This window comes from Electrophorus electricus, chromosome 10 (assembly GCF_013358815.1).
Source record: "Electrophorus electricus isolate fEleEle1 chromosome 10, fEleEle1.pri, whole genome shotgun sequence".
In the NCBI taxonomy this organism is placed as follows: Eukaryota; Metazoa; Chordata; class Actinopteri; order Gymnotiformes; family Gymnotidae; genus Electrophorus; species Electrophorus electricus.
Window position 1 is genome coordinate 17,316,842 of NC_049544.1, and position 23,360 is coordinate 17,340,201.

General features: G+C 44.1%; 3 protein-coding genes across 3 annotated transcripts in view; 1 reads left to right on the forward strand and 2 right to left on the reverse strand.

Moving 5' to 3' along the window:
• The window catches only part of LOC113579391 (LYR motif-containing protein 4A), a 31,572-nt gene extending 19,395 nt beyond the window's left edge, over positions 1-12,177 (forward strand). The window contains exon 3 of the mRNA XM_027013296.2: positions 11,738-12,177. Coding sequence (XP_026869097.1) covers positions 11,738-11,806 — 69 coding nt within the window. The 3' untranslated portion in view covers positions 11,807-12,177. The remainder of the gene's footprint in view (positions 1-11,737) is intronic.
• On the reverse strand, positions 11,794-15,871 carry ppp1r3g (protein phosphatase 1 regulatory subunit 3G). The gene has a single exon (XM_027013295.2). The coding sequence runs from the start codon at positions 15,547-15,549 to the stop codon at positions 14,767-14,769; it is 783 nt and encodes a 260-aa protein (XP_026869096.1). The 5' UTR covers positions 15,550-15,871; the 3' UTR covers positions 11,794-14,766.
• Positions 15,872-17,990: 2,119 nt separating this feature from the next.
• On the reverse strand, positions 17,991-21,549 carry LOC113579396 (cytochrome b5). Its single transcript, XM_027013308.2, has 5 exons — positions 21,311-21,549; positions 20,103-20,231; positions 19,725-19,754; positions 19,559-19,593; positions 17,991-19,268 (listed from the first exon to the last, which is right to left on the reverse strand). The coding sequence occupies exons 1-5, from the start codon at positions 21,443-21,445 to the stop codon at positions 19,184-19,186; spliced, it is 414 nt and encodes a 137-aa protein (XP_026869109.2). The 5' UTR covers positions 21,446-21,549; the 3' UTR covers positions 17,991-19,183.
• Between the last annotated feature and the right edge of the window lie 1,811 nt (positions 21,550-23,360).

Consider the following 23,360-nt stretch of genomic DNA (forward strand, 5'->3'; position numbering starts at 1 on the left):
CACTGACCTGAATGACCGCTTGTGCAGAAATATCAGATTCTAGAACCAAAATCCTCATTTACCTTTTTTTTTTTTTTTCTACTTGTAACTTATTTAAAGTCGCTTTTAACTTTTTACTCAAGTAAAATAACTATATCAACTTCTTTGGCATTCCTTTGGCGTTGTAAATGGTACCGTAGGTAGGCTAACTACAACCAGAGATCTTGGCATCCGTACGTTGAGATGGCAGCCAAGGTTGTTTCTATCCCCAGTGTTTTAGCTTTTAAGGGATCTGAAATGACTGGCAAGGTCAGCTGGCATCAGATTCCAGGCAGACTTCAGGCAGCTTGCGTTGTCTAGTCTGCTCTTAAGCTTTTTGCATTTTAGGTTTTGTGACTACCAGGAATAATACTCATGCCTTTAATTACACTCGTCCAGCAGCTGTTAAAGGGTTTTGAATGTCTGTGTTGTGTCACAAGCTCGTTAAGCTCCTTCAGAAGCATCTGCTGCAGTTCTTTCTCAGTTTACTTTCTTTCCATGTGCAGAACTAATCACTAAACATATTTTTATCTCTCTCTCTGTGTGTGTGTGTGTGTGTGTGTGTGTGTGTTGCTTTCCACTTGTTTCCCAATAGAGCTGTCCTTCCGTGTGTGTGTGTGTGTGTGTGTGTGTCTACTCAACACTCTCAGTATTTGGGTGAGGTGACGTTTTAGCTCTCGGATGAAACGCTCACCTTGCAGTGACCACCAGAGCGCCAGCCCATTTCTGCCCGCTGGGCACTGTTGGTTATAGCTGCTTGAGGAAATGAGGCTCGAAGCAAGTTTCTGGTCTGAGGGAGTCAACAACCACCTCCCTCTCAGCAAGGGGCTTTTCTAAGAGGCTACAATCTCAGCTATCACAGAAGTCAAATATCTGAAGAAAGGAGAATGGGTGTGGTGGTGAGTAAGAACAATCTGAAGTGAACCCGCCGTTATCTGGGCTGGGTATTTTTGGCATGCCAAAAGAAACAGGGGATAACTGAATAACCCCCTCCCCCACTTCTTATCCATCCTTTTCTCTCGCTCGCTCGCTCTCTCTCTTCAAACACTACATATGCTCAGCTGAGCACCTCTGGCTCCAGTTAAAGGGTGAATTTGATGAGCTGTGATGATCTACGTCTCTCTCTCTCGTCTTTCTCTCTCTGTCTCCCCCCCGCCATCTTGTTTTTGGTTTTTTTGTCCATGGTGCAGAAAGGCTCTTCATTAGTTCCATAGCCTCCACGTGTCTGGGTGTTCTTTCTTTGGTTGCGCCATATTATTCATTATAAGTTGCAAATGCTTGTCAAATCATCCAGGTTGAATCTGTCCACAGTTTGTGATCTCCGAGTTCTGCATCCGCAGAGATTTGTCATACTGCTGTCGTGCTGTAGTTCTCCCAGTGTGAACTTTTGTGGCCAGAACACGGGGACGTGTGGAGGAAGGGGTCTCTCAGAAGCTTCAATACTATTCAATGGTTTCCGTGTGTCCGAATATTAGGAGCACGTGTCCCCACCCAAAATCGGCCGCTCCAGACCAGACCTTCCTAGATGTGTGCACTGCTCCTGGTCTACCAGCTAATGCACTTTATTGTTGTTTGCTAGAGAACAGATGGGAAATTTAAAATCCACCAAAATTGGGGCTGTGCAGTCAGCAAACCATTTTCTTGATCTGTTACTATTAGAAGCCACAAAGTGTTTTATTACCTGCTCTTGCATCTGCAGTAGGTATTAATACCATGTGTTATTAATATAATATTAAAAGATGTTTTGGTGTAAGAAGAAGGAAGCTTTTGATTATATGTGTAATTTAGACAAATAACCATAAACTCTTGAATCACATGCTTATGATTCATACGTGTTGCACATAACAAAAGCGTGTTTGACCACAGCCGCTGCGTCAGATGTGTTGTAAAGTTGTTTTTTACGTTGCCCGGGGGCTTGTATGTCATGTGAGCGTTACACCTCCACCATAAGCGGAAGCTCTTTTTATGACGCAACAGATGTTAATTGCCATTTCCATAGGGATCCAACCCAGTCCTAGACGTGTAAGGGTGCTCTGAAATCGCACACCTCATCTCCTACCTCCTTTATACACCAGTCATCGTTCAGAAGAGCAGACGGTGGGGGCGGCTTTGCAGGCTGTGCTGAGGTGGCTGATAAAACTGACGCTCGGACGCACACACACGTTCTCTCTCTCTCTCTCTCTCTCTCTCTCTCTCTCTCTCTCTCTCTCTCTCTCTCTCTCTCTCTCTCTCCACCATACCTCCCGTCTGGAGCCAGAGACACAATGGCGCAGGAGCTCAGGCTTTAACGAGGGCTGGCCCCCTTAACGACTTTCACCGCCGCACGTCTGCGCAGTCTTAAATTGAACCTAAATCACTTTTATCATGTGTGATGTGAAGACCTTTATTTAATATAGTCCCACATGCTGAGCAAGCAATTCAACAACCAGTCAACCTCATGCAGCCGCTTCGGCTGTGCTGCCTTTAAACTGTCACGCAGCTTTCTGGTAGGATCAGTCCCTCCGCCTGCTTATTATTCCCCATCACGGTGTCTGCTGCTGTTGGGCGGCATGGGGTGCTCGGCTGTTTGCTGTCTTTTGAGGTTCGTTTCCTCTGACCGAGCGTTGCGGCACGGCCGCGCAGCGTGGCAGTAAATCAGGCCCTACCCAGTGGGCAGGGCCGGGCCACTTCTAGGGAAGAGTGGCACTAGATCAAAGGTGAGGGGTGTAAACCAGCCCGCCCAGGTGATGGCTCTGTCCTGCTGATGACCCCACGTTCGAGCACGCATGCCCACACGCAGGCGTTTGCGCGCTCTGTCCGCGCGCCACTCCCACAAGCCTTCATATGTTTGTTTCCTTTACACACGCACGTCTCCGTTTCTCTCTGTCCCTCTCCCCTCCCTCCAGAAGTCCCAGTATCCGCGGTCTGCTCTCCCAGCCAGAGAGGCGCGCACCCTGAACATGACGTATCCTGAGAGTCCTGTAACGTCCTGCTCTCATAGATACAGACGCGGAGGGAAAAAAAAAAAGAAAAAAAACCGACACCACATAAACCCACTGGGCTTTTAGGGGGTTATTTAACCTTGCGTTTGGTTGGTTATTTTTATTAACTTATTTTAGTGCATATTTTTGGCCAGCCTATAAACGAAGTAGCAAAGGATAATATTCGCTTCCCACTGTAACACGAATCTGGAGGCAGAGAGCCGCACACCTCTGTTGCACACCGAGCCTGTCACCAGCAAGTCAGCAGAGTCCAGCCTAGAAGCGCGGCAAGCCAGTCGGAGGTGGATGCCAGGTGTCCGCTTGCAACCGGTGGCTGCCTGCCTGTCTGGGGTAGCCTTTACTGGTTTGGCAATATTTCCGGCCCAAGGAGACTTTTTGCCATTGTTATATTGTGCTGTATTGTTATATTGCTTTGTTTCCACCTGAAAGTCGATTACGAAACAGTCGAGCAGGGCCCAGTCCCAGGTGTGGGGGTTAATGCTAACACTCCAGAACATTCTCACCTGAGCATTGGGAGCACTTCAGCTCTAATGTAGAGAGTCTAGAGCAGGACACAAGAGCGCAGCACTAGCCGTTGACCTTTCGTTGACCTGTCTCTGTGTGTGTGTGTGTGTGTGTGTGTGTGTGTGGGGTGCACATACAAGTCTTGAAGTTTCTTTTGTGATGTTGTTGAACAATTCGACCAGCCATATGGTGGTGAAGAAAAGCTGTGTGGATCTCTGAATGTGCCTCTTCGTGCTTGCTTGCATGGATTTTCAGGAGGTTCTACATTCTGTGCGAGTATGTGTGTGCATGCATGCGTTTGCACATGCTGTTTGTGTGCATGTGCATGTAGGTTGATTTCATCCCACACACTGCTTTATAGCCTGTAGGCATTTTGCATGGCATCCACCGAGTCCCATTTTCCTGTCTTTTCCACTGGAGATGGCGAGAGGTGCTGTTAGAGCAGGTTGCTGCTAACACATCATTAAACTGCAATGAATGCCATGGCTGACTGCTGGAAAGAGCTGGGGTGCATAAAGAGCCTCGGGTCCTTAGAGCAACTACTACTCTTAGCAAGGACCCAGAACAGCATGGAAAAGACCATGGCCAAATGAGGACTGTGTGCAAGCGAGACATTGCCCTGCTAGTGGACAGGATGATTCACCATTTTGTCAGAGCCTCTGTGCAAGCACATTATGGATATATATTTTTGCCCTCCGCCATGTACTTGTACACACTGGGCTACACTGCATTGTAGGACATACAGATATAGATCCACCTAGCCATGGTCTATCACTGGACCAGGGTGTCAGGCTGTCTCTGGCTTTTTCTTATTAAACCGTTCGTCATTGAATTCCCTACACCTTCATCTGTCCCGTAAGACCTATGGCTACACTCTATTTTCTACTGAAAGAAACATAAAATTGCTTTTATACTGTAAGTGATGGAGATCTGTAGGACTGTAGTCTCAATGCCAGGTGCTTTAAGATCTACAGTGACATCTGGATATGATGCAGTTTCTTTGGGAATTCAAGTGAATTCATGGTGTAATCGTGTATCATGTAATAGCATAAACAATCCCGCCTTCCTATGGATAAAGCTTGGTTCTTTCCCTTAAACACGTCCACTAACAAGCAAAGCGGTTAGAAAAAATGTTTAATCGGATCGGTGATTTTGGCAACAGCCGAGCAAACTTGGAGTCAGACAGGGTACAAGTTCCTCTCCTGGTCTGCCTATCAACTTTTCAAGGGCACAGCCTCCTCCAGTACACCGCCACTGTAACAGAAGAGGAGGTGGTAATAGAAGATGTCTAAGGATTCCCAGAGTGCTGACGGCCAGCCAGATAGGCACGGTTCGGAGGCCACTGATTCAGGGTTCTCCCATAACCTCTCTCCTCTCCTTGTCGCTCTCCGATACCCTCCGTGCCCCTCTTCTGGGCCAGCTTGGAACAAGGGGAGGGTCCTGTTACTGCACCATTTACTGTAGAGACAGTTTGTGTTTCTGGGTGTGTGTGGTTTGGGTGTGTGATGACGGAAGGGAGGAGGGAAGTAAGTGGTTCCTGGAAAGAGCCAAATAGGGGGAGGGTGTATTTAAGAAAGAAGCAAGGAAAGATTTGACAGGGACACTCCCAGAGCTCCAGGCGCTACCCTGTTTATAAATGGAGTAAATAACGTCTGACTTCAGAGTTGTCAAGTGGCCTGGTTTGTTTTATGTCTATTCTAAAGGAGTAGCGACTCCAGCTGAGCTGATTTCAGCAGACACCACTCTTCTGTCTGTCTGCTCCAACTCCGAAACGGTTCCAGTGTTCCGGCCCAGGAACGTGAAGGTACCCTCTCTTGGAAGAAAGGTACAGAACATCCAAAAAGAAACACAAATGTCTTTTGTTTTTCTCTCCTCTTCAAGCCCCGCCCACCCCAGCTACACCCACTCTCGGCTTCCGGCTTTTACAGTCTGTTTCAGGCCTCAGAAAATTTCAGCAGGGGGCAAAATGCTGATTTTAATTGCCTCGAGTACCTTGATTTCCTCGACGCCCGATGCCCTCCCCTCATCCTCTGCCATGTGGTAATTTTCTCTCCCTCATCATGCACGAGGCAGGGCTTTCATTAATTGCTAATGTTGCATAAGGCGCGTGCCAGCGAGTCACGGCTGACGGGGAAAGCCCCACAGCTCTGTGCGACACCTGGGATCTGCACGTTTTGCACGGTTTGTCCTGCCGTTATCCATGCCGTTATCGACCCGTCTGCGAGTCAGGAAACCACCCCTCTCACCTGGTGGTAAATGGTATTATCTGGTTTAAAATAGCAGCTCCTTGGAGAGATGGAGAACGCGGGCCGTCGTGGTGTATGCACGCTGGGCCCCACCCCCCTGCTTCGGGAAACCCAAGGAACCTGGTGCTTCCCGCTCCTTGGTGCTCTGGCTGAGGGCTGCGCACGGTAATTAGAAAACCCCAATACACGCGAGGCTCCCAGCCGCCCAGCTCCACGTGGCAAAGTGCCTTTCAATCTGCCGTTATTACTTAGTGTCAGGACGCATGCTCTCACCCCCCCCCCCCCCTTTTCATCTCGGCACGCTGACTGCGATGCATATTAAAAGCCTATTCTGCCTCCCGGGAGAAAGAGGACACAAACCAAGAAGGTTTGCAAATGAGCGGTCGCTTCGGTTCCTGCCTGGCTCCCGAGCCTTTGCCGCGCGCCCTCCTCTGTGAGGCCTGGAGTTCGTTTGGCTTTCATGCCAGCTCTAAAGGGCACGCACAGTGTGTCTTAAGCTTTGCTGCAAAACGCTCCCCATCAGAAATCTTTTTTTTTTTTTTTTTCTTCCCTTCTGCTTCCGCCCCCCCAGAGGTGGAAGGCATAAGGTGAGCGCCGGGCCTGATTTTGTCTCCGGCGCTGTCTGGAGCCTGTTTTAGCCTTGTGCCTTCGCTGTGGGACTCTCCCCACCCCTCCATGTCTGTGCTCTCCTATCTTAGGTGTAAACATGGTATTCTAGTCACATTCACCCACAGTAGTCACCCACATGTCTGCGTCCTCTCTGCAGTGAGAAGTGTGTGTGTGTGTGTGTGTGTGTGTGTGTGTGGTTTGTATGTGTCATAACCAGCACATAAGGACAGGTTTTTCTGCAGTCTGCAGATGTCTCTGTAAAAAAGAGCTGTAACACTTTTGTGATCTTGATTTGTCTGAGCACAAACGTGTGTGGGTGTGTGGGAGTGTGGGTGTCAGGGGGATCTGCAGTGTGAGTCGAGGTGCCTGCTGCAACCGCAACAATTAACATGAGTGCACCTATTGCATACCGATTGGTTGAGAAAGGTGCCACCTCCCGTTTCTGCCCGCCTGCTGGGCCCCACCCCCTTCACCAGTGGAGCATGCTCATTAGCTGCACCCACCATCTCTAGCTCGCGAAATGTGTGTGTGGGACAGAATGAGAGACTGCTGCCCTCTAGTGAAGTCATAATACAAGCCAAGTCACAAACACAAACCCTTAGTTCAGTACCACCTTCTCTCTCCTCTCAGACCTGCGTCTTCATGCGGCGTCTCATCATACTTACTTATTTAGGCCTTGTTAACATGGTAACATGCACATTTCCAAATGAAAGTCAAATTTGTTTACATAGTGCTTTTATATACAGGAGCCGCTGTCGCTAAGCAGCTTTACGCGTGTCTGAGCCCTGAGGCGGTCTTTCTGAGGAGCGCAGGTCACGGTGGTAAGCGGGACAGAGAAACTGCTGCTTTACAGCAAAAATGAGAGACAGATGGAGAGGTAGAGGGTGGGACAGGGAGACGGGAGAGGGAGACGAGAGAGGAAGGCAAGACTGCAGGTGAGAACAGAGAAAGCGGACTTGGAGTGCTGAGAAGTGAGTCAGATCAGATCCACGCCTGTGTCGTGCCTCCTTCATTTGGAAAATTCCGGTCCTGGCTGCTGACACTGTGGCAATGCCGGCAAACCCCCACCCCTCGGTTCCGCCTCAGCCGGGTCAGACGTGGGCCCGGCTGCTGAGCTGGGCTTACCGCAGCCGCATAAACCTCCGTCCCCTGCGCCAGCCGCGAGCGTGAATACGTGTCCCGGCCTCTCTCCAGGGAGGCCATTGCCTCGCGTTTTAGCATTATGGGATGGTGTTTCAACAAGAGAGTTGGGAGCAGGCTGCTCCCTCTAGAAGTCGTTACAATGTTAGAGGGGATTACTAGGCTGTCTGCGCTTGCTTCAAGACTGAAAATGTATAGCCTTTGTTAACAAAGATAGGATAGTTAATTTATTATCTCTCATAGGTCCTTGTTTAGGTTCAGAAATTGAAAACTTCCTGAGGATTTAGTTCCGTCCACCTGGCTTTACCCAAAACCAGTAGGTAGAATTCGTTAGTGAAATTGTCTAGGTGCCAGAAAAGCAGCATTCACTCAGTTACTGAACTGAGCTTTTCCACCTCTATTTAGTACTCTGTAATCTCATGATTTATCCTTAATGGAGCCTACGGAGCTGGCACTTTTTTGTTTGTTTTTTCCTCTAGCTGGCTCATGATCGCCCTCTGCAGGGAGCTTACCGCCGGCGCCGTTTCAGGCAGAGGTGATCTGTAGGACTTGAAGCGCAGCGTTGACTGATCCCGGAGCAGGAGCCGGAAGTGGGCATAGTCGACTCCCTGGGGTGTCGTGTGACTGCTGATAGCAAGCAGAAAAAGGGCTACATTGGCACTGCCTACCCTGACACTGAGCAAGACGGGGGGGGGTGTCAAAATGACATACCTTGTTCTTACTCTGGTGACACTGTGGCTGCTGTCGTGAGCAGCTGAAGCCCAGGCGAGGTGGAGGGTTTGGTGTAGGAGCAGTGCTGTGGAAATGCACCCTGTACGGCAGTGGAGCAGTTCGTGAGGCTCTCTGAGTCCTTCAATGGCAGGGGGCCACATTATGTGATTGCATAAGTCTACCCTGTCCAAAAAAAAAGATGCCTTTCTCCTTACTGCTTCAACTCTAGTTATCAGACCTCAGCCTTTTTAATAGGCCTGTCAAACCACACCGTGTGTGTGTGTGTGTGTGTGTGTGTGTGTGTGTGTGTGTGTGTGTGAGAGGGAGAGAAGGTCTTGGCTGTGAACAGAGCTAGGGGAGTGCAGGGTAAGCCGAGTCCTGTTTACTTGCCTCCAGGCTAATGGAGCGAGGTTAGGTTTTTAGTACAGTAAGGAGGGGGTGTTTTGTGTTTGAATGTGTGATGGTGAGAGAAATAGCAAGAGGGTTTCCTCTACATACTTGATGCAAGCAACACAGCAAAGTGACATCCTGCTGGTGAAGGAAAAGCTTTTTAGAAACTTGGATTATTTAGTAAGAACACAGCACCAGCTTTCTTGTGCATTGTTACTAACATCCAAATGCATTAGGCTTAATTTCATGACCATTAGCGTGAGTGTAAGCTTTGTGACCTCTCCTCTGGAGGAGATCTCCTGGATTTCCCGGAATCCTCCTGGCTGCGTCTCTCCTGCCCCTGGGTGTGTCTTTGCTGGCCTCCCCCGGCCCTCTGCATTGCGTGTCTGCACATGGCTTGCCCTCGCCCATGCCCCGCGCTGCGTAGCGGCCGACCCAGCCTAGCGCCTTTGTTCATGGAGGCAGGTGTCACTTTGAAAAATGAAAGGGCGCACCACCGTGGCCGACCTCGCGAGAACCAACTCAGGAAACACCCCCCCCCCCCCCCCCCCCCCCCCGCGCGCGCTTCCTTTTACCACGCCTGACCCCATCCGCACACCCTCCTGGGGGCAGAAATTTGCTGCACGTTATGGAGCATCTTCATAACAGATGGGCTCCTTGACTCTTTCTGGGGCGTCTTTTAATAGAGTGGCCATGTGTTGTGTTTGGCCAGTGCATCAGTCAAGAACAAAATTGAGTTTTTCAAGTGCTGCAAATGCTCAAGTTGTGTTTATCCAGCAGATCAGGCAGAGTCGGGGGGCTCTGCTGTGCTTTCACCACACGGCTTATTCTGACTCAACAGGGTTTGCACAGAGAACAAGGAGGACAACCCCAGCAAATTGTGTGTGTGTGTGTGTGTGTGTGTGTGTGTGTGTGTGTGTGTGTGAGCGCGAGAGACCTGCACAGCTACTGCCGACAATTAAGCGGTTTAAATTTTACCTGCATCATTTTCAGTAACACCTATTTCAAGAGGTTTTTTTAATAGAATGCAGTACTTTTATAGTAGCAATTACACAGGCAGGAACAACAAATGTTTTAGCCCCACTACCAATTTAGTGAAGCACTGAGGTAAAGAATTGAGGGCATGTGGTTCATTTATTTGGGCATTTTATGCAATTATACAGACTGTAACTTGGTTTTTAATGTGTAACTATTTGAAATGTTCTCCTCATAACAGTGTTAACACACGTTATTGACAAGGTAGTGGGTGCTATGCTACTATGTGTCATATACACACTAACTTTCTTACATGCTCTAATTTTTATTCCTTACGTGTATGTTATCATTGCTGAGCTGAGAGGATTCCTGTGGTCAGAAACTGATGAGGATAGCCAACACACATTGTGTATGGCAACCAGCTATAATCTCTAACTGTACACTTAAAAGGGGTTTCTAATAAGACTATTGATTAATATATATTTGGATTAAAAAACTCTACCTTTTTAGCTCTCCATGTTTTAGCTTATTGTCCCATAAAATAGTTGTATGAGACAAAAATGCCAAGCCATTAGAATTAATACAGATATGCAATAATTAAGTAAATGACACAAGACACAATGTTGATTTGTGCCTTTGCTTCAGTGCAAGTATCTGTGTGCTTGAAGTGTACATTTTTGTTTACGCGTGTGTGTGTATACACGGGCATGTTTGCATGCCAGAATGTGTGTGTGTGTGTGTGTGTGTGTGTGTGTGTTCTGGAGTGTGCCTGTTTCTGTGTACTCTGCTATGTTTGTGTTGGTGTTCTTCCATCCCTGCTGTCAGCACAGTTTCAGACCTCAGTGTGTTCTAGTCTTACACTCCTTTGCACTGAGTCTTCAGCTGATTGTGTGTTTATTTGCCCATGTTTGTCCCTTTGCACAGACGTGTGGAACACAGCGTTGTCCTGCTGCTCTCCAGCATTTTTGTTCTGCACGTCACAGAGGCCTAACCTGTTTGGCCTGGACGCTGGTTTACTATGGATTTAGCCTGCTGCCTGCCTCTCGCAGAGCTTAACCTCAGAAGTTTAAACGCCTGAACCCTTATGAGCAAACAGATTACAACACATCCCTGGACTTGCTGCACCATGTTCCCTATAAGCGCAGATGTTCATAGTGCTCTGTGATCTGCAGGGAGGCACATGTATATGGTTCGTTTACTCAGACTCATAAAGACTTATGAAACTGGGGGAAAAGGCTTGGGAAAGCCGCAAGCTCAAATATTTACATGCTGCAAAGTAAAAGGATCATAAATAGGTTTAAAAGACAAGGTTTCAAAATTACTCCAAGGTCCATGTTGATTTAACCTTTATTGAATATCTATATAGAGTAGATGGCAAGAATATCATGTGTGATTCAAGCCACCATGGCTGGCTTTGGAGGATTTTTTGAGAATGTGGACAAGGAGTATTAAGGTTGGGTCCAAATGAGGCATCAGGTACAATAAATGTCCATTCAGCCTCAGTAAAATTATATCTATATATTCAGCATTCGCCCTCCTGCTGGTAGTCTTTTTCCTTCAAGCTTGGGTCTACCAGAGGCCTGGGAGCTTGAGGGTCCTGTGTAGTATCTTTGCTGTTCCCAGGACTGCACTCTTCTGGATGGAGATCTCGAATGTTGTTCCCAGGATCTGTGTGAGCCATTCTCCCCTTTGGGGCTCATAGCCCCTAGTGCTTCAATTACCATGGGAACCACTGTTGCCTTCACCTTCCAAATCCTTCCAATGGGTGGAAAGATGGCACAGAGGCACTAATCATGAGATCAGTAGAGGCTGGTTTCTACCACACCGGGCAGGACCCCAGATGCAGGTGGTGCTAAGTTGACCCTGAGACAATCCGAGTGATGGCAACATCAGGAAAAAGAGACACAAAAACCTTGAGTTAGTTATTTATTTATTTATTTATTACCAGCTAATAAAGTGTGGAGCATTTAGAGTTTTTTTGCAATGTGTTTCATTTTATCACTATTGTTACATTTCCTGAATAATGTGGTTTCTGGTTTTGTCGCTCCATATATGACTGTTTCCTTCTTTGCTGTGCTGTGTGATTATTTTAGCTTGTGTGTGTTTGCGAACACCAGCTGGAATGCACCACAGTGTTCACCTCATTCTCTCCCTCATCTGCAGGTGTCCATAGGAAAAATGTATGCGGCTCAGCGGACGGTCGTGGAGTCCACGCAGAAGAAGTTCGTCTGACAGGGTGTGGGGGACGCTCACAGAGCGACGTGTGGCGATGGTTCCACAGCTCGGGGGAGCCAGGGAGGAACCAGCTTGTCTGCATTTCCCCTGATTTTCACACTGCCTACACCAGGATGTAGGCTGGGTGACTGCGATGGGGTGTAGGTTTGGTGTCCTTGATGACTCATTGTCATGATTTGTAGACTTCCTGTCCCCAGATTACCCCTCACCTCTACAGCCTCCTAACGTTCACATTGTAATGTGCGGACATGCATCCCTTCACTGAACCGATTTATCCCACAGCCTACTTTTGTAACCCACTCTTACAAACCCGTTTAAAATTATTTTTGTGTGTGCTTGTGTGTTTCAATAAAGGTATGTGCACTTCAGCCACTGCATGCAAAACAATTCTTGATGGGGTACAATTAAACAGCTACTCATAATTCAGAAGCATGTAACAACTAATCTGTGCTGAAGGTCCAAATGGGTAAAGATATCCCACAAGGCTAGGGAGTTATAAATAGATTACTCTGTTAGTTTTTAAGTAGGGATGACCTAGTGAGTAGAAGGTGTAGGTATAAAGATCATATTACCCAATGTCTGAGGGGCTGCACACAGGTTCAGAGGAGAGGTAGCTTTGGTCATGTTCTAGTCCTGTCCCCTTCATTTGAGTGCACAACGTAAACCAATCTTAAAAAGCATGGAAATATTTTGATGTGACACTTCAGTTCGTTTGATCTTGACTCCGAAAAAGTATTTAAAAAGCAGGACAGAAAGGAGGGATGTACAACATCAGTGAGGTATTACTCTTAGAGTTGAGACTGAGACTGATGTCAAATGGCAGATGTAATACTGCCTGTGAAAAGCAAGATTCAGGTGTACACAATATTTTGAAAAGATGTCCTTCGTGGGTTTTTTTTTTTAACATTGACAAAGACTACACAAAGCTTCCAAATATTAAATGAGTCATAGTAATGTGAATGATGGCTTATGAGTCATAGCAATGTGAATGATTGATTGCTTATGAGTCATGGTAATCTAAATGATGTTTTATGAAAATCTATTCCTAATTCATGTCTTGTTTCGGTTAGAAACAGATTTTTGTCTGCCAACTTCCTACAGATAGAGAGAAGAAATAATGAGTCATATGGAAGGAAATCTGCACCCAGTAGTTCACTCATACCTTTTCAAATCACATTTTTAATTTTCAAAATTATATGGTGGTGAAACATCAAATGCATAAAATACAAGTGAAACAACTGAGAAAAGTGAAGCTTTTGAAACAGCTTATGAAATGAGGAGTTGAAACATTGTCTTCTATATAGTTCTACAACTCCTGAGCAATAAAGCAAAAAAAAATCAATTTTCTTAACTTTGAGTAAGCCCTAAAATACTTTTGTTTTGCCTTAAGGTTGAGATATTTTAGGCGCTTCTCATACACTATAGGTAACAGCCTTTTTTTTTAATCAGACTTGTTCATTTTCCGCATATATAAACATACCGTATCCGTGAAACCAACTTACTCTGGATGTGTTCACATGGGCTTTCCCCCAAAACATTTTTGTAGATATTGCACTGTGATGGAGACCTTCACTTAGCAAGGTTAACAGTGCTCTGGCTGCTATGCCGGGGAGCTGGCTCTTAGGTCTGGTGGTCAGAGCTCACGTTTACCTCCTGTCAGCCCTGGGTTTCAAGTCCCAGGTAGGGCGGCTACCTTCAGGCTTTGTTACATGCACCATAATTTGTTTCTCCTTTTTGGAATATGTGTCGTTGCACATTTGAGGGTAAAAAGGTCACTTTAAGTTGCATCGTATATGTTTTTATCTACCTGACATCAGAATGGTTGGGACTTTTGAACAGAGGTCCTGTTTATGACTAGCCCTTGGCATTGGTTCCAACTGCCAGGTGTGCTGCATAGCACTGAAAATCAGCGTTTAAGCAGGAAGTTTGTTCTGCTAATGGACTTTCATGCCTTAACACTTCCACATTATAGCTGTTTATTTTTGGCACCTTTTTTATGATGATAAGAAGAATTACATGGTCGTTACAAACCAGTGGGAAGTTACATTAGAATCACTGTTATTTTTTACTGTCTCACTGATGTGCCTCCAATGACAGATAAAGCACACAGCAAGCAACAAACAACCAGTAACATGACCAGAAATCTATAATACTTATGTGTTATTTGGAAAGCTTTCCTACCCTTTAAACCTTTAACAATTCTTAGAGAATTATCTAATTATACTTTGTCAGATGTGATAGTCATCCAAAATAAAACAAATTACTTTGTGGTTGTTAAACTGCTGTTTGGTCTCAGTGGTTCATAGTGTTATTCTTGAGACTGACCTTTGACAATCCATTTTGCTAAAAGAGTGTCAGGCTATGTATAATGGCACATATGACAATCCATGATTTAATCACTATTAAATGCTGACTTTGTGGAATGAAAATGTGTCATTGGCTTATGGTTTCACAGAGATGCTTGAGACAGGTAGGATAAATCCACTGTACTAGTCTGTCTGGGAAAGAGCACCTAACGTGTATCAACAAGGTAGCGCATGTGTTTACATTACACAGAGGCACTGCTGTGATGTCTGTGGGCCAGAGTCCATAACGGTATGAACTCTACTATGTGCTTGACAGCAAGTGAAGACTGTGTACTTTGAGTTGTCAAGTGGTCATGTCATTTACAAACCTGTGGTTTGCGAAAGCATGAAACTGCAGTTGCGCTAATGTAGCATTTTTAACAGTTGTTCACTGCTAAGGCAAGCACCATTTGTTTAAGACGAAACAACCAGCAACATCCTGATCCTCACCAGCTGATGATATTATTATAATTATTCAAAATCTGATATAACAGTCAGTTCTAAAATGATTTCTGTCCCACAGGTTTACGAAGATCTTTGGTACACAACCGGAGGGAAAAGATCTGCGCGCATTCGTGTTCCATTTGCGTAAAAGCGCCCGTCAGGTTCCGTTCATGTCTTGTGGAAAGCTGGTGTCTCGTACGGAGGCACACAGCGATACAGCAGCGTGTAGTTTCGTCCGTCATTGTTATCCCAAGATTCGCCATGGTCGGCCCTTAGGTACACAGCAAAATGGACAGATGAACTCGGTTCTAGAAATGGAGGCGTGTACATTGTGAAGGAGAACCTCTCGCCAGCGATGTCCTCCGCTGACACCGGAATCGCTTGCGCATCTACAAAAGACAGCCAGTCGTTGAATGTGTATCTCACTCCTACTTCTTTCTTCCGACTGTCCGCAGACATCACGCGTATCAGTCCACGCACATCAAAATGAGTGACTGTAACTTTCTCCAAAGCAACCTGACAGCGTTTTACGCGCGCTTCGAAGTCGGCGGAATCCACGGGCGTCTTGAACGTGGGCACGAAGCGGTCCGTTGTCAGAGTGGATTTAAAGTTGACGCACAGCTCGCCGAAAAGTTCGCGGTCCGGTTGCGGTGGGAAGCTTTGTAGCCTGGTGAACACCTTCGAGGGAATCTCAGGATCTTCGTTGGTGCTGAAGTGCTTTACGCTCGCCAGGTTTAAGCCGAGTGCATCGGCAAACTTCACTCGTTTTCTGCAGCTCTGAGAGATCTCGTTTAACAGGCTCGCCTGCTCCGGGTAAGCTGGTAAAGATTTAGCCCTTCGCCTGTCTCGCAGATAAACATCCTCGGGGGCGAAGTCGTAATCTTTGGGGTCCACGCCGTTTTCCTGAGCGTCTGACACTGGTTGTGGATCACGCAAAACAGATAACGACATATTGGTTGGTTTACGCCGTCGCCTCCGGAATCAGCTAATTGAGCTGACTTAGGAGTTTAGTTTTCTAGTGGAAAGTCTGACATTGGCTTTGGTCACGCCCACGTTCCTGAGCCAGGGGGCCACAGGGCCCCTGTTGTTTATCTGCATCGCTGCGCGTCACGGAAACGAAATCGATCTCCTGAAATCGATCAGAACTAATGGATCATATGCCACATCCTGTCACTGAAAATTAATACCAGCAATAAACATCCTCTGTAAACCATTAAATGGATTCCGCAAACGTTAGGCTTCGCTAAGTGCCGATGTGTGGCTTTTGTTAGAATAGAACGTATGCGAAATCACATATGATCAATACAGAGGTTCAAAATCAATCACAAAGACAAGATTTTGAATTTATCCGGCAACGTCCTTCTGGTTGTCTGTGTAATTATGGAGGAAGTAAAACTTTTAAATAGCCTACAGATACTAAACATCTATCTTGCTGTAGGCTTATGTGTAGTGTCGTTTAATGTAAAAATAAATGTAGGTGGCAATCTTATAATAAAACCTTTATCTAGTCAACCAAAATATTAAACATGCAAAACGACTGTTTTAACAATCATCATCAGATATTGTGAAATAAGCCATCAGACTCAGATACTATACCTGCCGCCCGTGTTGTTCACGTGTTCTGTAAGCATCAGAATTGAGCGACCTTTCAGGGACTGCAGTTAAAAGACATTACCAGGCATTATCTGTTCGAGTAACTTATATTTAGCTAGCGTTAGCTGTCCAGGTCATTTAAGAGATGTCAACTCCGCTCTTGGGGCCCAACTGCCCTGCACAGGCTCAGGTTTTCCCTGCTATGGTACAACTTAGAAAGGATTCGAGAATTAGCGCTTTAGTTAGCCAATCAGTGCATGGAGAATCTGAAACAGGGCAGGTCGGAGTGACCCCAGCCCTGAACTTGAAAATCTCTGCCTAAGACATTTTAAAGATTATCAGTTCGCAAAAGGCAGTTCACATATGTTTTACTTCATCTTGGCATTGTTTTATAGCCATGTTTTCACTTTCTTGCATTATTTTTTGCATTATAGTCAGAGAATGGAAAAATCTTTTCTTTTTTTTCCCCAGTGGTTTTCAGGACTTTTGTGAATAGCATTTGAGGGATTATAAAGCGTCGGCCATTTTTTCAGGTCATTTTAACAATACCCGAAAAGGGGATTTTAAGGTTGTCAGAAGGCAGAAATGAGAAGCTGTATTAGAAAAATGTCAGTTTGTAACTGGGTAGAAAGCAGATTATAGGCATTAAAAACCTATATTAACTAAGTAAGGCTAAACAAAGGGAAATATTTAATCAGAAACATCAAAGTTCTCTTAAACTCAAGTCATGAAATCCAATTTAAGCCCATTTGTAATTAAATAAATATAACATAGGTAGTTAGCTCACTCAGTGATTCAGAGTCAAGCATGGCATCACAGCACAAATGAAGTGGTTGTTGGAACAATCCCAACATCCATGAGTCGGTTACTAATGATGTCCTTCTTCTGTTATTTTTGGACTTGAATTTCAGGTATGTCTATTCACTTAGCATCTACAAAGCTTTCTGGCTAAAGACCACCTATTGATATAAAAGGTACTTTTGTGATGATAGAAGATGGCATATTATTTTGAAATAAGAGCTACAGTGGTATTTCAGTAACTGGACAGGGTGATTGTTTTTTCTACCATGAATGTTCATGTGCTTTTACACATACAGTCGTATTATTTAACGCTGGTAAATATGAGCTGGGTGACCTGCCAGTGTTCTTTACAGCCTGCTCGTGGAATACGTGTTCTGTGTTATGCAAGTTTTTTTTTTTTTTTTTTCACTTCCTCCCTGGATCAGTGCCATATGTAATGAGAATAATTACAGTAATACACTGATAGGGTGTGTGTATTGATTGCTGACATATATTTGGTAGGCTTTTTTTTTTTTTTGTCTCTTCCTAAGGAGGAAGCCGCAGGAATCCAAGTCTTTGTTCACCTTTTGCATATGAGCAATAAAAGTCAAGGGTGCTCAACTCTGGTCCAGGAGGGCAACAACTCAGCAGGTTGGTGGTTTCCTGCTCTAACACAACCACTAAATTTGGTAATGACTTAAATCAGGTTGGATTTGGTAGAGAAATCATACACTGGGCTCAAGCCCTCCAGGACTGGAGCCAGGCACCCCTTATTACAGCAATGAATGCCAAGATCATTTGGCAGCCACAAGATGGCAGTATTATCACAGGTTTGGTGCACATAGACATCGAATTTTAATTACTCAAGAGTTGCTCAAAGCTCTACACTTGGTAAATCTATTAGCATGTAGGTCAACTATTATGGGGAAAAGGCACAGGTGAGCATCTAACATTTGCATCACTATTTTACAAAATGTTTGTTAAACACCGAAATTGTCAAAGAACATGTGACTACACAGTTTCACGTAATCTGTTTATTAATAGTACATAATCCATTATGTAACGTGATTAATCCAAGATGTGTAACTAATAGACTGCATTTACCTCAGTCAAGGAACTCTGTTAATTTTTAAAAGAATTTCAGATATTAGGCCTCCAATCTCAAATGACAACACCCTCAACAAGGTGCACACCCCAGCCAAAGAACTTGTATGATTTGTACATCAACCATGGGTGAGCCTAGGGACTCCATGGTGTTGCTTTTGATTGAAGTTTTAATATTGCAACAGTAGCCATGTGCAAGCATGTACTGCATGTATGATGCTCACTTTTTTAAAGAATAACTCAGATCATCTTGCTTATTATGATGTACTAGTCATGTCCTCCTCTTGTCAGATCCTCTGAACAGGTAACAGCAAATGACTTGACTTGCATTCAGTGGATTAGCATGGAATGTTTGAGCACCTTGTAGAATTGTAAACCCACACGGTTATTCACATCAGACCTGATTCGAATCAGTAGGTTATGTGAAGGACCAGGAAAGACAAGAATACGAAATGAATCAGGTTTCCAGGTCTGAACTAACAAAAACTGCAGCATGCATTGCAGTGCCACATCAAAAAAAACTGTCCAGTTCCTGCAATGGTATTTCAGTGCCAATTGCTGTATATCAGAACGCATGTGTATGTGCGTGTATGTTTGAAGGTTTTTCTCTCATGAATGGCAGTGTAAGCCTATGTCTGAAATCAAAGCCTAGGGCATGTGAGATTCTTGACCAATGGTGCTTTTCCAAATGGATTTGCATGATTCACACCCTCCAGAATCAGAGATCCACTTTTTGTAAGAACTGGTATCTGTTGAGTCTGCAATAACTACTACATTATTTTTGCACAATGACAAATTCATACAGTAATGAAACATTTTTATACATTTATGTTTTGTGTACATTCAAAATACACTTTGCAGGTGCATATATCAACATATTTGTGAGAGGTTTAAAATATCAATATTCAGATTCTGTGGGTTAGATGGGAGACATACATCATGACAAATTAAAACACAAACTCAAAAAACCTTCATTAATCATAATATTTTTGACCAGTGAAAACAAACCCTGAAATGATTTATGAGTGTTATAGTTCAGCATGTTCAGAAAATTCTGGTATATATGGGTCAGACCAAGAGCCAACAGTTCAGAGAGTTGGAATGTCAGTCACGCCTCTTCAGCTGTATATATACGGTACATCAATGTGACGATTGCCGCAGCAAGGACCGGGATCAACCAGTTGGACCATGAGCTTTACCAAGAGGCCAAACAGAAACACAGAACTGTGATTGTGGACTTACAATGGTAATGGAAGAAATATAATCTTTTCAAGGCATGACTACCAGTTTCTTTAGGAAACTGAGACACATGCCCTACTGAGGTTTACAGTCAGCAGCTCAGAAACATATATATAGAGAGACAATGAATAGGTGTAATTTGTCGCATAAGAGGAAAATCACAGAGTGAGTTTTAGTAGAGGGTATTTAAAGTATTCAGAAGTTCTCTATCAAAAGCTCAAAAGGACAATACTTTTTGGCTTACCTTGAGGATTCTTGAACAGTTGTGACAAGTGCTTCCTAAAAAGTTGAAAAAAAATATTATATTAGAGAAGACTGTAACAGCAAAAATACACTTTAATGGTTTAGTAAGACCAATCTGAACAATGTTTGTACAATATGGAAAAAAGGGAATAAAATAAGCCACGTACCGGTGGTTTGGCAATCTTATGCCTGTCTTCCTAAAAAGAGACAGTGAGCGAGTGAGTGAGAAAGTGTGTGCATGTAGGAGAGTGCCACTGACAGATATAGTCAATGCCATTTGTCAGAAAGTGTCATTGTCTGCCTTACAGATGATGTAGTATGTGTTCCAAATAAGTGCTCTTAAAAGAGAACCATCTGCATGACGTTGTGTATATATAACCCTTAGATCTGTGATAATTCTGTTGCCATTTATTCAGCCCAATTAAAACCTTATATCTATTCATCTATAAGCCCATGCGGTATTTGCACATTTACTTTGGACCACATGATTCAGTCTCCCACCAGTATCATCTTATTGTGATACTAACGAAACAAGAGTCACTTACTGGGTGGAGCTCTCCTATGAGGAAGCTTTTGGACATATCCCTTGCATCTGTAGAGTGGCCTACGTCCTCAAAGCTCTCTGTAGCATCACCGCCTGCCTGTTCTCTGAGCACCTCCTCTCCACCTGGGTGCTGGAGAGCCAATCATTCACTCATTTCAGATTCCCACTGCCTACCAATAGGGTATAACAAGTTCTGGATGCCCTGGTGATATTATGATCATCATCATCATCATCATCATCATCATCACCACCACCACCATCATCATTATAATAATATTAATAATAATCATAAAAAGATTATTACTACTACCCCCCCCAAATGTTTATTCCTTTTACAAATAGTATTTATAGAAGGGGGGGACGAAAAAAAACGAAAAAAAGACACCACCACACACACTCTCACAAAGTGTTGCCAAAAACTTAACTGGAACCAGGAACTATGATATTACAGTCAGTCTTATTTTGCACTCAAGTTCTAAAAAAAAAAAAAAACCTGCTGAATCATTGTGCATCAGGTATTTAACGCTTCAGCAGATTTAAACATGGCATCTTGCTGTCTTATTACGGTAATATGTCTCATATTTAAAAATGACGAATTTAGTACGTGAACTTTTAAACTGTTACACTTGCACAGGACTTTGCTTTATCCTAACTGGAGTCGAACAGACTGTCCTGTTACCAGCCAACACGCAGTTAAAAGGAGAAGTGCTCTGGCTTGGTTAATACGTACTCTAACGCACGCAGAAGCGACCATCCTGAACAAACGCCGGCATGAACTGAAATAACTTTGCCACTAAAGGGACATCTGGAGTTCTTGCGGTTTACTAATTAACAAAATCCCTAGAGCTTAAGAGCTCACTACTATCCTAAGGACTGTCTCCTATCAAATATCTTGGAATCTGAAGTAAAGCGCAGTTAGCGATACAAGACTTACACATTTTATCGGCGAGTCTAACTTGTAGGTGTGCCAGCGAGAGCTGAGATATCCATTCCCATTGAAACAGGATCCGAAGCTAACCTACATTATTAAAACAGGCCCGGTACTGCACCACTGCCCTTACGGCCTACTGCCGTACACAGCAGGGAGTTCCGACATGCGACATTGGTTTGTTTTCATTTGGTGTATGCTTAAAAAAATGTGATAACCAAGTGGGAGACAAGCCAAAAGCACCAAGGCAAGAAACGTCCACAACACGTAAGCTAACCCACCTCCTCGAGAAACTTTGTCACGTCGTAGACTTTGTGGTTGATTATTATCCACGTCGACTTGGAAGAGTTACGTTCCTCAACTTCCGACAGTCGATAGTACTTAATCGGCTTTCCGTCTGATCCCTGTTTGTCCATTGTTCGTTCCGTCTGCCACTCGTAAGGATTCAAAGTTTGCACAAAGTCACAAACTCCAACTGCACAACTGTAGCTGCTGGCACGGCCGAGGTCGTCCTACACGCGTCTTATCCCCCTCATTGGGTAACAGCGTGTCACGGGCTTCCGTGGTTGGGCTCTAATTGGACTCTTGTCACATCAGTCACACTAGCGAAGGCTCCCAAACCACTGGACTAAAGTTCAGAAACATGTCTCAGAGCATCCAGATTCAAATAGTCTACTACTGTGGCTACATACATGCGAAAACGTAAATCTAGTTCATTTATTTTTTCATTTTTATTTTTGATTATTAAATTATTAAAACGATTATCTATGTATGTTACGTATTGTTATTATATTCACCACAAACATTTCATGCATTTGATTAATACAAAACCTCATCTAAACCTCATCATCTAATTAGCCCGTGCTGTGTGTAATTTTGGTGGGTCTTTATTCACATTTGTAATTCCAGATGCATATTTGCATATTTATGATTTCATCTTTGGTTAGCCTGTTAGATTCCAAACTTTGTAAATGACATCGTATGATTCATAGTTTTTATGGTGGACTACTCTGTCTTTATGTGGCCTGTAAGTTAGTTATATTTATTCATCCCGTTTACACATTTTCAAAGTATAATAATTTGCTGCCTAATATTGCTGAATTGTGAACAGTGTTGCAAGTAGAGCAGTCCCATTTGGGGCAATGAGGGTTAAGTGCCTTGCCCTACAGCATAATGACAGAATCTTCGAATTTAGCATCCTAGCACTAACAACCTTCTGGTTCAGTTCATCCCCAAACCTAGCCATTCTATGCTCTGCTGCCCAGTACATTACTTTCTGGAGGCCCAGTTGTTCCACTCAATTATCAATTGATTAGTTAATTAGTAATCAATCAAGCAGTGTACAAGTTAATGGAAAGGTAAAGCAGATGAGTGCACAATTTGATAATTTTTTTTAAAAGTACAAAAGAGATGAAAAAATAACACTAATCATTTGTGAAATTAAAATGATAAATGGCAAATATATGGATCACATGAAAACCAAGTGATTGACAATTACATTTTTATTTGTTCATTGCTTTCTCTATACCACTCTTATTATCAATATATTGAATGTATTAACAGCACCAGCAGCTAGCTATATAGCAAACACCAGCCAGATGTCTAAAATTCAATTGTCTTATTTTTTGTACCTGTCTTCAGAACGGTCTGACTTAGATAACTAATCTTTATGTTGTATCCATGCAGCCAGCCAGCTTTCATATGGTTTTTCTCAAAAACAATTCCACCCCACCCTCTACCCCATACAGAGCCACTTTTACAAAACATACACTGCAATATCACATTTTTAAATGTTTGGTTCTTGCCTTTTAAGTTTGCCCTGTAAATGAGGCCTGCATTAAATTCAAAGGAGAAAAGGAAGGGGGACAGGGGATTATTAAATTGGTGATTCATTAATATGCTGCTTTATCTATTATCAATTGGAATACTTATGAATTGATGACTGATATGCAAACTTAAAGTCAGTTGATTACTGGACGAAAGCAGCAGGTCTCCAAACTCAACTGTTAGGTAGACATTTGTGAGCAATATTAAGATGAGAGAGAGAGAGAGAGAGAGAGAGAGAGAGAGAGAGAGAGAGAGAGAGAGAGAGAGAGAGAGAGAGAGAGAGAGAGAGAGAGAGAGAGAGAGAGGAGAGAGAGAGAGAGAGAGGAGAGAGAGAGAGAGAGAGAGAGAGAGAGAGACGAGAGAGAGAGAGAGAGAGAGAGAGAGAGAGAGAGAGAGAGAGAGAGAGAGACCAAACAACCGCACGCGATCTGTAAACCATTCGCGCGTGTCATTGTCTCAGGGTATCTGCTTGCATATTACGTAGTTTGCTAACGGTCTCAGTTC

Coding starts and splice junctions, on each gene's coding strand:
- ppp1r3g (XM_027013295.2), bottom strand. CDS start 15,549: ATGTCGTTATCTGTTTTGCGTGATCCACAACCAGTGTCAGACGCTCAG.
- LOC113579396 (XM_027013308.2), bottom strand. CDS start 21,445: ATGGACAAACAGGGATCAGACGGAAAGCCGATTAAGTACTATCGACTG. Junction 20,232..21,310: donor TGACAAAGTTTCTCGAGGAG/GTGGGTTAGCTT, acceptor TTGGCTCTCCAG/CACCCAGGTGGAGAGGAGGT. Junction 19,269..19,558: donor ACTGTTCAAGAATCCTCAAG/GTAAGCCAAAAA, acceptor CTCTTGGTAAAG/CTCATGGTCCAACTGGTTGA.